Here is a 12,500-nt window from a genome sequence, read left to right as displayed (position 1 = left end):
GTTTTGGTTTTACGAAGACATCAAATGAAAATGGCGTCTGACAAATCTTCTGTTTTGTTTTCAAATGCCATTGTTGCTTAACATCAATGGAAGATAAAAGAATATGAACGCATGGAACATGGAGAAAAACAATATGGAAGGCAGCCAAGTTGCCCTGGATGAGCAGACAGGCTAAGTCAACCCTCTCCTGACCCCTCTCATCCAGCAGCAGATTCTCTGATCAGGGCAGCACATCTGCAGATGATGAAAAGACGGCCGCGGAGCGAATGCCACGTCCCCCACATTATGCTAAGCCCACAGATTTATTTAGCATGGTGTCAAGTCAGACGGGGGGGAGATAAGTGATTGCAGGCAATTACCCCCAACCAGAGGCATGTGGAGCGCATTATGCAGGGGCCCGCCGCCGCTGACGACGACGACACACACTCTCACATACACACATCTCTTACTGATGACACACGCTCACACGCCATCTCTCACTGATGACAAGACCAAAGACCAAAGTGATCCCCGATCCTCCACTCTGCTCTTCCTGCCTGCCTAAAAGCGCTGCAGTTGAGGCCGCGTCAGTAGCTTATGATGTGAACGTCATGATGATGACCTCATGGGGAGCCGTTAAATAGAGATGCTTTTTTTATTATTATTATTATTATTATTTTTAGTTTCAACTTGGAATTACAGCATTAGTGCTCATTTGATGAAAAGCTTTATACTTAGTTATTATTCAAACTTGTCTTTACGTGTATGCACATGTAGTTTATACTCTATGTTTATGGTAGTGGCACATCCATCTATTAAAAAGTGATGGTGACACTGCATGTTTGTGCCCATGGCAAACAGTGTTTCTCACCCTTCATTAATATTACATTAGGGCTCAAGTGATTGCCCTTCAGTAAAACTGTCTTTGCTCCCTGAGGGCTTCCCATGTGTGTGTGTGTGTGTGTGTGAGTGTTTTTCTGTCTGTCTAGTCTCATGTTGCCAAATGCACTGTATATAACGTATCAATTTGGGGAAAGCTGCAGGGAAATGCTAACTAAATGTTGGTGGGAAACATCAGCACATTAATGGCATCTGACCCAAATGCATTCTGGCAGGCCATAGAAGAGGACTGAAGGAGGGATGTGAAAGTTAGGAATGTTAGGTAGGACTGGATATAAATGTGTAGGACAGGCATAGCTTCATTGGTGTTTGTAGCTTCCACACACTACTACCGGTAGTCCGCATTCTCATTACATTGTCTATAACCAGGGAATATGCAAGTGCTGACTAGATGCTTGGCTCTGACTGGCTTTGTTTGTCTGAGTTTGTGTGTGTTTGTGTGTGTGCGTGTATGTGTCTGTGTGTGTGTGTGTGTGTGTGTGTGTGTGTGTGTGTGTGTGTGTGTGTGTGTGTGTGTGTCTCTATTGGTTCAAGACTAATGTCTTTCCGTCTGTCTTTTTCCTCCACACTCTGTTTCTGTCACCACAGTGCCCCCTCTCATGTTCAATAGTGCAAACCCTTCAGTCACAACCTTCTTTCTGTGACTGAGTGTTTTCATTCTGCATCTCTTTGAGTTACAATAAGCTTTTCAGAGCCGAGGCCTTGTGAGGTTGCTTTGTCATGTTTACCTGCAAAGCCTGTTCAGCATTCTGCACACAGCCCTGGCCTCTCCCTGCTTACAACCCTGGCCGATAAAAGCACTGTCTTTTGAAATATGTCTTTTAATTAGGGCCTATTGAACAGTACGCAAAGAGACTTCTCTTTCTTATCCTCCCTGTCGATAAGAGATTAAAGGGAAAGTAGGTTGCCACACCAATAGCTGGGTCGGTTCAAGTGTTTTTTTCTCCCCCCAACTCCTTTACTGAAATGTTGCCTCAGTGTAGATATGCAGTACCTTAGGTCTATCTATCTATCTATCTATCTATCTGCATCATTTCATTCCTTCAGTCTGGTCTCAAGCATACACCACAAGTTTTGGATTTATTCTTTTGCTGCATAAAAAAATGTCTTCAGGCCAAGTAATGTGCTATTTTCTAAATGTGATAATATCAGTGTAGCTATGTCCACTTTTCCTGAAGTACAGGATGGACCCACTGATCCGTTTCATCCTCATTTGTTTCGTTCATTAGACAAGCTACATCAGCGGAGGCAACTTAAGAATGCTTGTAATATGTTACAGGAAATTTCAATCTCTTCATAGTCCTGTCTATGAGAAAAATTATCTCCACAGATAATCTCGACCAGAACAGATGCGAGTGGGCTGCAAATGGTTGCACGAATGAACGTTGTCCAGCACAGACAAAGACCATACAAAAACAAGCAGAACCAAAACACAAGAAGCCCTAAGGCTTTGTGTGTGAGAACATTTTCCCAGAAATCTTAGTGTCCTCACCTCTCCCTCTCCTCCCTTTCCCCTCGTCTCTCTTTCTCTCGCTCGCTCTCTTGCTTTCTCGCTCTCTCTCGCTTCTTCTCTTTTAGGGAAGTGTATCAGCCGCAGCTGGGTGTGTGATGGCGACCATGACTGTGAGGACCACTCGGACGAGGAGGCCTGCGAGGTGCCAGCGTGCAAACCCCCGCGCCACCCCTGTGCCAACGACACGTCGGTCTGCCTGCTCCCGGAACGCATCTGCAACGGCCGCAGAGACTGTGCCGACCACTCGGACGAGGGGCCCTTCTGTGGTGAGGCAGAAGAACACACACAAGCACACACACACACACACACACACACACACACACACACAAGCACACACACACACACACACACACACACACACACACACTCACTCATACATACACACATATACACACAGGGTCATACACACACACATACACACACACACACACACACACACACACACTCACTCACTCACTCACTCACTCACTCACTCACTCACTCACTCACTCGCTCACTCACTCATACATACACACATATACACATAGGGTCATACACACACACACACACACACACACACACACTCACACACATACAGTAGGGTCATACATACACACACACACACACACACACACTCACTCACTCATACATACACACATATACACACAAGGTCATACACACACACACACACACACACACACACACACACTCACTCACTCACTCATACATACACACATATACACACAGGGTCACACACACACACACACACGCACTCACACACATACAGTAGGGTCATACATACATACACACACACACACATACAAGCACATATACAGATACACACAGACACACACACACACACAACACACACACACACACACACACACACACACACACACACACACACACACACACACACACTCACACTCACTCACTCACTCACTCACTCACTCATACATACACACATATACACACAGGGTCATACACACACACACACACACACACACACTCACACACATACAGTAGGGTCATACATACATACACACACACACACATACAAGCAAATACAGATACACACAGACACACACAAACAAACATAGGCACACATACTATTTAGAAACATAGAAGCACATTCATGATGCATGCTTTAATTGTGAACAACACATGCCTTATAGGGTAGTCATGAAGCAGTGCACTGTATACAACGTTAAAGTAGCTGAGTAGTGTGCCCATTCCTCTCCTTGCCAAAATGCCACCCGTCTGCCAACACGCTGCCCTCCACTCGTGGGTACTATGTTGGACACGTTTCGAATCTGCCACTGGATGCCTGGCTCATGGCAATGTCATCAAAATGGTTTTCCAGATAGTGTGCCTGATATCTCTCAACATGGACTCTATTGCTTTACCCGAGGGCTGTCTTTGTATCAGCAGTGTGTGATCACGATGGCAGCGGAGGAACTCGGCTTTTGTGATCCGCATATCTCTACGTAGGCCATGCAATCCAAAGAATCCTCAGCGGTGTTTATGACTGATGATAACGTAAGCCCCTCCACTCCTGAGTCCTGACAGCCTGCTTCCCTCTTCCATCCTTGGGATTTGTCGTTTTTTTTTCTCCCCCTGTTGGCAAAGTTCCAGGGACTGTGAAGCAGATGGAAGCAGCATATTAATTCTTAGGTGGGATTATAGGGAGGACATGAGGATAGATGGGAGTTTAGGGAGCGTCCACATCTCTGTGGTCAGTGTAGAAGCCCAGCTTTGTTCCTCTCAGACTGAGACAGGAGCAAGTGCTGAAGTTTAGCAATCTGGTCAGTTTGGCAGAAATGATGCTCGTGAGGGAGTGGAGAAAATGAAACACTCCTGTCCAGTCCCCGCATGCTGACCCTAGTCCCTGGAGAGCCCACCGATACAGCTGGACATGAATTACGGTAAAGTGTGGAGATGCTCCTTATTTTGTTAGGAGCATACGTACAACCGGCATATCCGGGAACTTTCTATGTGCTGCACGTACACACCCCCTTTTAGGGGAAATATTACCGTTTGGATATAATGGAAACCTATGGAGCTGCATCAAAATGGGGAGCAAAAAGGGCTTATACTTACTAAATCTTTAAACAAACATGAATAAAAGGCAAAATAAGGTTGGTGTAAGAGTTATCTGTGTGTTCATGGGATTAAGGTGACCATTATGTTCCTATTTTTTGCTCTTTCCAGTTTACTAACAGGAGTGTCACAATGTAGGCACAGTCAAACTATCCGTGGCTGACAGTATAACTAAGTGCAGCAAGCTTAACTTTACCGGTTGTGAGAATGAGGGAGTGCAGTTTGGCATTCTGACCCTTGGCCTTTGTGTATTGTGTTCATCATGAAATTCAACATAATTTAGGGTATGGAACCTATGAATTGCAGTGAACCTTTATAGAAAATAAACTCAATGACTTCAGGATACCAAACTGTCTTGAATAGAAGCTGCAAAATAAAATCTTTGCAGGTTGTTTTTATACTTTTTATATTTATACATATGGATGAGTTGACCTGTGACCTACAATGCTTAGAATTACACAAAAATATGTATTTTTCTGTGAAATTAGAATCTAACTTTGGGTAGATAACTAGATCCTAAATGACAGAGAGAATGTTAGAACGAAAGACAGAAAGAAAGAAAATAATCAATTAGTTAATCAGTGAATGAATATGTATGTTTGTACTTCATTCATACAGAAAGTTAGCACTAAAATATGATATTGCTAGCAGAGCCTTTCTTTGTTGACTCTGTATGGAACCAGAATTTAACCTGCGAGTGGCAAACCACTGTTAGATCATCTGTGGGGATGGTATAAATGGTATGAATTGTAGGAGGTTTGATATGATCCTCAATGAGTCACTGTGGCACATCCAAAAGAGAGTCTTTCTCTTTTTGGAAGAGTGAGAGTTTAAAAGAGTGATAAAGACAAGAGAGCTTTAGAGCTAGAGATAGAGCTAAGAGAGTTTAAAGCCAATTATTTCAACTCTCCCTCTGTCCCAACATTTCAAGAAGTTGATTAGCTCGACAGGGTTGCGCAAAGCTATATCCCATCGAGCCTCCGACGTCGGAAAGGTTCTTTACAGCAGAAACTCAATATGGAGCCGGAACATTCTGTGGAGAAAACTCAATTCCAGCTTGTTAAGGGAGCGGGGGGAATGTCTTAATCGTGAAGCAAATGGCTGGCTACAGTCATTTTCAACAGTTTGCCTCCCATCTTGACTTGTTGGGACCAAATAAGGTCCAGAGCCATCTGGGTCTCACGGCAAATAATAAGAGACATCTATGGAGAGATTTGTTTTAGTGCTCTGACCATTGTCTAGCGTGCAAACTGTTTTCACCCCATTTATAAATGGCACTGGGCTGTGATTGAAGTCGTGACTCGGCTTGTATGTAAACCGTCTACATGCACACAGTTTAATGCCCGCTCCCTCCTCCAGTCACCTTCACCCCCCCCCATCCCTCCACACCCTCGTTCCCCACCTTCACCCCCCCCCCCCCAGGCCCTCCAGGTCCCCAGGCCTCTGCGGAGCCGAAGGCTCAGGGTTGGTTTGTGAGAGCTGGGCCAACCAGTCCCTATCGATCGCCACACAGCCATTCCTCTCCTGCTGAGTCCTCCATGCTCCACTCCCTCCACACTCACCCAGCCATTATCAATCACGGTGTGCTGCTATTATGCCCATGGAACGAGCCTTGAGCTGCAGTAAAAAATATTTCCTCTTTCTTTCTTTCTTTCTTTCTTTCTTTACCCTACCACCCTCTCTCTGTATCTTTTTTCTTCTCTCTCTCCCATGCCCCCTTTTTCCTCCTTATTTCTCTCCCATATTGCTTCTCTTCTCTTTTTCTCTTTCTTTCTCTATCTTTTTTTTCTCTCTCTCTCTCTCTCTCTCCCTCACCCTGTCTGCTGTAGATGAATGCTCGGTGAGGAACGGGGGTTGTAGTCACCAGTGCTCCGTCGCCCCGGGCCGAGGGGTGGTGTGCTCCTGCCCCTCGGGCCTCCATCTGGGCTCCGACAACCGCAGCTGCGAGGCGGTGGACTACTGCACCAAGCACCTGAAATGCAGCCAGGTGTGCGAGCAGTACAAGACCACGGTCAAGTGCTCCTGCTACCCCGGCTGGAGACTGGACCCTGACGGCGAGGAGTGCCACAGCACAGGTACACTGTGTGTGTGTGTCTGTGTGTGTGTGTGTGTGTGGTGTGTGTGAGAGTGTGTACTGTATGTGTGTGTGTGTGTGTGTGTGTAAATCAGAGCTCTCATTATGTTCTTCACTATACCAGGAAAATAAGATAGGAAATCCGAGGAGAAAAAAATATTTGTTTTATAGCTTTGTTTACTTTCCAAAATTAATATAAAATGGAATAAAATAGCGTTTACAAATTCATGAATGCCTTTGGGCTGTGATTGAAGCCATGACATTTCTCTATTTCTCTGGGGGGCAAATATTTAAGCAGTTTACATGCACACAGTTCAGTGCATGCTCCTATGGTTTTCAACTAAATTGTCATGAAATGGTCATGGTCACTAAAATGTTTCCCTATGCTTGTTATTTTTTTAATTGGGCTATAAATAGCTTTTGAAAAACATACTCATGGGCTGGGTTCCAATTTGCATATTTCTGTACTTACAGTACCTAAAATGAGTACACAAGTGAATGCAAGTGAGGACACTCTGCAAGTGAGGACACTCATATTAGGTATTGTAAGTACAGAAGTATGCAAATTGGAACACAGTGATGGTCATCTCCATCTATTTCCAAAGCTCTTGAAGATGAGACCATAAATGTTTGGCTCATTCAAAAGATGCCTTACATGCCCTGAGAATGACATTTACCAGACCATGTACATGGTTTAGATATTTAGACATTTACTGGACCATGCATAGGTTTAGATATTTAGAACAAGCAGTCTACAGCATTCAGCTCTGAGCTTCACGTTTGTGGGCTATCTGGTATTAGATCTGAACCATTAAAGGCAAGGAAAGAACAATTAGCTTGTCCTTTGTGTCTGTGTGTATGTGTGTGTGTGTGTGTGTGTGTGTGTGTGTGTGTGTGTGTGTGTGTGTGTGTGTGTGTGTGTGTGTGTGTGGCTTTGAAAGGCAGGAAGGAGAGACTCCCTACTGATGTCAGAGTCAGGTGGAGGTGATATAGCCTAAGGGTGTGCCAGAGGCCGACTGTGTGTGTGTGTGTGTGTGTGTATGTGTGTAGGTGTATTTGTGTACAGTCTGTGTGCATGTGTTTGTGTTTTGTGTTGTCATTTCACTGAATGATGCAGTAGATAGATGGCTTTGTGGCTTTGCACACAATCAATATGATTTAGAAGCATGCAGAGGGGTATTTCACAAAGGCAGAATTAAGACATCCAAGATAAGTGATAAAGCGAGGTTTGACATAGCGTTGTCTGGTCATCCTAGCTCAACTCGTTTCACTAATGCCATTCCAGGATGAGTAGGAGCGACTATGTCAAGCCAGGTGTAAGTAATTCAGGATGTGTGCGCATTCTCGTTTCTGCTCCAAAGTGCCCACGGTTGGAATAAAAAAGACGCGGAAAATAGCGTCATTCACACAAAGCGAACAACTGCTTTTGATATAGACTAACAATGAAGTAAAGCTGTGCTTTTTGGAATGGGAATCATGGCTATTTCTGTAAAACAGCAGGATCCTACTCGAGTAGGCGTGGTAGACCAACTGAATGCAAATTTACGTATGCACCCACGTGTGAGTGCTTCCTTGTCTCGGCATGCAACGTCATTAATAAAGCGCTTGCCACTGCAAATATCTCGCAAATATGCACATAGTATGATATACCTTAATTATAGTTGAAAATACCTTCGGAAACTTGTCCTTCCACTCCCTTATCAACTACAGTAGGCCCTAGGCTATTCATCAAACGTCTATCAATAAAATAAGCAAACAATGAGTAGCCTACCTAGGCCTATGTTAATAATTATAAGGCTATCACAATTAAAATAATAACCATATGGTAGTAGGCAGACAATCTGTTTTGTGTTGCGAGCAAATACATTTAGCAAATAGTTTATAAATGGAATAAAGCTCCTTAAAAATTAGCACGGAGGTCTGATATGAATGACAGCTAGCAAAACCAATAAGACAAGTTTTTACGATACAGTTTTTTTCAACTGCTTACACACTAAATCTTTGCTTGTCACACAATTTTCTAAACATGTCTTCCAAACATCATAACCCCACACCAAATCTGCAAAACCATACACTAATTCTCAGTGTTTGACTCAGTTTTCAATTTACTAAAACACATTTTGCAAAACACCACACACAATTTTCTACCTAACACACACAAATCTAACAGGAAGTAACTTGATTGCGTTTTTCAAACACAACCCATCAAAATGCCACACTAAATCACCAGTGCTTCACTCTCTCTCTTCACATGTGTAAACACTCATTACTTTACTGAACACCATCCAATCATTGCCTTACAGCAGTGGTTCTTAAACTTTTTGTCTGGCGACCCCACAAAAAAGTATGGCGAGGTCTGGCGACCCACTTTCCCCAAACCCATTCTAAGTCCTTACTCAAATACCCCCCTCAAACGTTAACAATTAAATCAAGCAAAAACTAGAAAGCAAAGTCATTTGTTTTATTTACTCCATATAAACAACATCACGAACAAACAATCACGATTAAACATGTGTACGCTGCCGCCATATCAGATCAGAGCGCTATGTGCGTATAGCATGCGCGCGCACACACAAGCACGCACACACACATACACATGCAGCATTAGGCCTACAACGTTACATTAATTATATTTATGGCGATAACAATAACAGTATTTTTTTATTTCCCTTTTCTGGTTTACTATCTTTAACAATTTCAATGGGAAGGGTGGGCATGCTTCCGTGAACATAGCAAGTTAATTCTAGGAGGAATGCTAAATACGGTGACACGGAGGTTTCCCTCCATGGTGCTGAGCCGACATCTGTATTTTGAGATGTCGTTTCATTTTGATAGGTTTTAAGCTCTCATTCGCCAGAACATCGCCGCAAATCACACATTGTGGGTGGTCGAGGTCATCTTTAACTTGGCAAGTGAATGCATATTTCAGAAATTCTGATAAAGCCGACGCGCCGTTTGTTCTTTTTTATTCTCACCGGCCTGTAGACTTGTCCCATCTGAGGATCACGGAGGAGTAGACGCACTGCTAGATGGCACTTCCGAGCTTTTGTTAAAATTTTTAAGCAGCCACCTGTCCATTTTGGCTAATAGGCTACCTATGTCTTTTGTTTTGTTTTACTTAAAATAGCGGGAACAAGTTGAGTTTGCATAGTGGGAGCAGATAGTTACATTGTTTCTATCAGCGGACCCGTAGCCCATAGGCTGAACCAGATCTCGTTGAAAGACGAAAACATTTCTCTCTCTTCTCTTAACTGCATGTAAATAAGAAAAAGGCCAATATTATAATAATAATAATTTCAGACTGAATACAGAAAATAATTGGCGACCCCACGGAAGTTTTTGGTGACCACATTTGGGGTCGCGACCCCTAGTTTAAGAATCACTGCCTTACAGTAGTATAGATATACTCTCTATATAGGTATGGACCCTTTCAATCTGCTCCTAGAGGATTTCCGGTTGAAATATTCAGAACCAATGCAGATACTTTGAAAATTACAGTAATCGGACTTTAGCTTACAGTAAAGTTCTACAAAAAGTTGGCTTTACTGTGTTTACAGTTAATACAGTTTTTTACAATTGTTTACACACGTTTTCAAAACTCTGTGTCTATTTTTCAAAACTCCACACACAAAACCCACAATTGCTCACACAAAATGCAAAATGCCTCAAATCTCCAGCAAAATGACACACAACATTCAAAATGTCAAAAACACATCTTTAAAGCAAACATTCGCCTCACATTACAAACACTTTTGTCATAATATGACATTTTGGTCATGTACACACTGTTGCTCAAAACCTAAAGCTCTTCTGTCTTAGGCTTTCTATATGTATTTCCATACAAGAGTGAAAGTTACGGTATCAACAAAGAGAAGTTGAAATACACAGTAAAAATGCAAGCAATATTGAAACCAAAAATAGTGATTTTTCCCAAATAATTTGCTGTTGTGAATACAGTATTTTACAGCAAACAAGAAAAAAGCAAAGAAGAATACAGTGACCACCAGATGTACATGGAGTTTTGAAAACACTGATTTTATTTTTTTCCAAAGACAAGTGTGTGTGTGTGTGTGTGTGTGTGTGTGTGTGTGTGTGTGCGTGTGTGTGTGTGTGTTGGGGGGTGGGGGGGGATGGTTGTGTACAGTATGTATTCATAGGCCTATAAACCAGTGGCGTCGTTAGACCTGGGCATTCGGGGCTATAGCCCCGGATCCTCTGGGGATAGCCCCGGATCTATGGGCCGTCAACAACAACAACAACAAAAACTCTAATCGTGAATGAAATGAATAGCCCCGTAGAAGAGACTTTGATTGTGTCCATTGTGTGCATTAACAGCAGCGCAAGAAAATCTGACGTGATGACGTGATCTGGGCAGGTTTAGAATCATTTGTTGCAAAATGTTACAATTTCAATTCTCCTCTACGCTATTACGCATTGCTGTTTCGTGCTTCTACTAACTAGCCTTAGCGAAATAAGCGTACAGAAAGACAAATGGATATTAGAAGTTTCTTTAGAGAAAAAAAAGGGCAGAACAGGGACAAGAAGTGGAAACTCACAGTGTGTCATCATCTCCCGCAACCCAGGAGGACATTTCGATCAGCTCAGTTTCCATATATCGTGATTTACTATTGAATCACATGCGCAGTAAATATGTTAAACCTGACCGTTTGAGGGGGCTTCCAAGCAATGCATGTTGGGCTTGATTTTGACAGAATGGAACTTTTTCTTTTGGGAAAAAGTTTGTGATAGCCTACACAACCCAAATGCATTGCTTTCAAGGCACCCATAGCCCATTAATTGAAGGGGATGACGTCCAAATGTTTATCCTGAGACGAACGCTCACACCTGTGCACTTGACAGAGGTGCATGACGATGTTTATTCTACAGGCTATTTTAATGTCAAATTTTGGGTGTTGTATGTGGTGCACTTTGGCAGAAGAGACGTTCTCCTTACACGGTCTTTAAACATCAAAATATTCAGAATGCCGTGACATGAGTCATTACAATTGGCCTTCCTTTTCATTCTCAAAGTAGGTTCAAATTGCATGTTCATCAGCCCGATTTTCAAAATCTCTCAGGGGAGAAACCCCCGAACCCCCGGACAAAAAGGTCTCTAACTTCTGGGCTCTAGCCCCAAATGTTTTAAATAGTTAGCGACGCCCCTGCTATAAACCCTTTCAACTGCAGAAACAAACAATTCTACAGTAAGCGTTCCTAAGGCATTTTTCCTAAGGCACTTTTTGTAGAACATTACTGTAAGCTAAAGTCTGATTACTGTAATTTTCAAAGTATCTGCATTGGTTCTGAATATTTCAACCGGAAATCCTCTAGGAGCAGATTGAAAGGGTCCATACCTATATAGAGAGTATATCTATTCATAGACCTATACTAAGGCAATGATTGGATGGTGTTCAGTAAATTAAATAGTGTTTGCACATGTGAAGAGAAAGAGTGAAGCACTGGTGATTTAGTGTGGCATTTTGATGGGTTGAAATCAAGTTACTTCCTGTTAGATTTTTGTGTGTTAGGTAGAAAATTATGTGTGGTGTTTTGCAAAATGTGTTTTAGACAACCCCCCCCCCCCCCACACACACACACACACACACACAAACACTTGTCTTTGGAAAAACCAAAGCAATTTGATAGTAGTCAGTCATTTCCGTCTTACAGTAGGCAAAGTCAGTGTTTTCAAAACTCCATGTACATCTGGTGGTCAATGTATTCTGCTGTACTGTATACTGTATTCACAACAGCAAATTATTTGGGGAAAAATCACTATTTTTGGTTTCAATATTGCTTGCATTTTTACTGTGTATTTCAACTTCTCTTTATACCGTAACTTTCACTCTTGTATAGAAATATATAAAGCCTAAGACAGACGAGCTTTTGGTTTTGAGCAACAGTGTGTACATGATGTATCCAAAATGTCATATTATGAAAAAAGTGTTTGTAATG

At 42.6% G+C, this 12,500-nt stretch overlaps 1 protein-coding gene across 5 annotated transcripts in view; it reads left to right on the top strand.

The window, feature by feature from the left end:
• LOC121698669 (low-density lipoprotein receptor-related protein 1B-like) overlaps nucleotides 1–12,500 on the top strand; it is a 253,521-nt gene that overhangs the window by 88,360 nt on the left and 152,661 nt on the right. For all 5 annotated transcript variants that reach the window (XM_042080972.1, XM_042080973.1, XM_042080970.1 and 2 more), the window contains 2 exons: nucleotides 2,458–2,658; nucleotides 6,301–6,546. In XM_042080972.1, the coding sequence (XP_041936906.1) occupies nucleotides 2,458–2,658; nucleotides 6,301–6,546 (447 nt within the window). The remainder of the gene's footprint in view (nucleotides 1–2,457; nucleotides 2,659–6,300; nucleotides 6,547–12,500) is intronic.

The sequence above is a fragment of the Alosa sapidissima genome, chromosome 23 (assembly GCF_018492685.1).
Source record: "Alosa sapidissima isolate fAloSap1 chromosome 23, fAloSap1.pri, whole genome shotgun sequence".
Lineage (NCBI taxonomy): Eukaryota > Metazoa > Chordata > Actinopteri > Clupeiformes > Clupeidae > Alosa > Alosa sapidissima.
The sequence above is the reverse complement of the archived record's forward strand: the minus strand, read 5'-3'. Positions and strand labels throughout refer to the sequence as shown.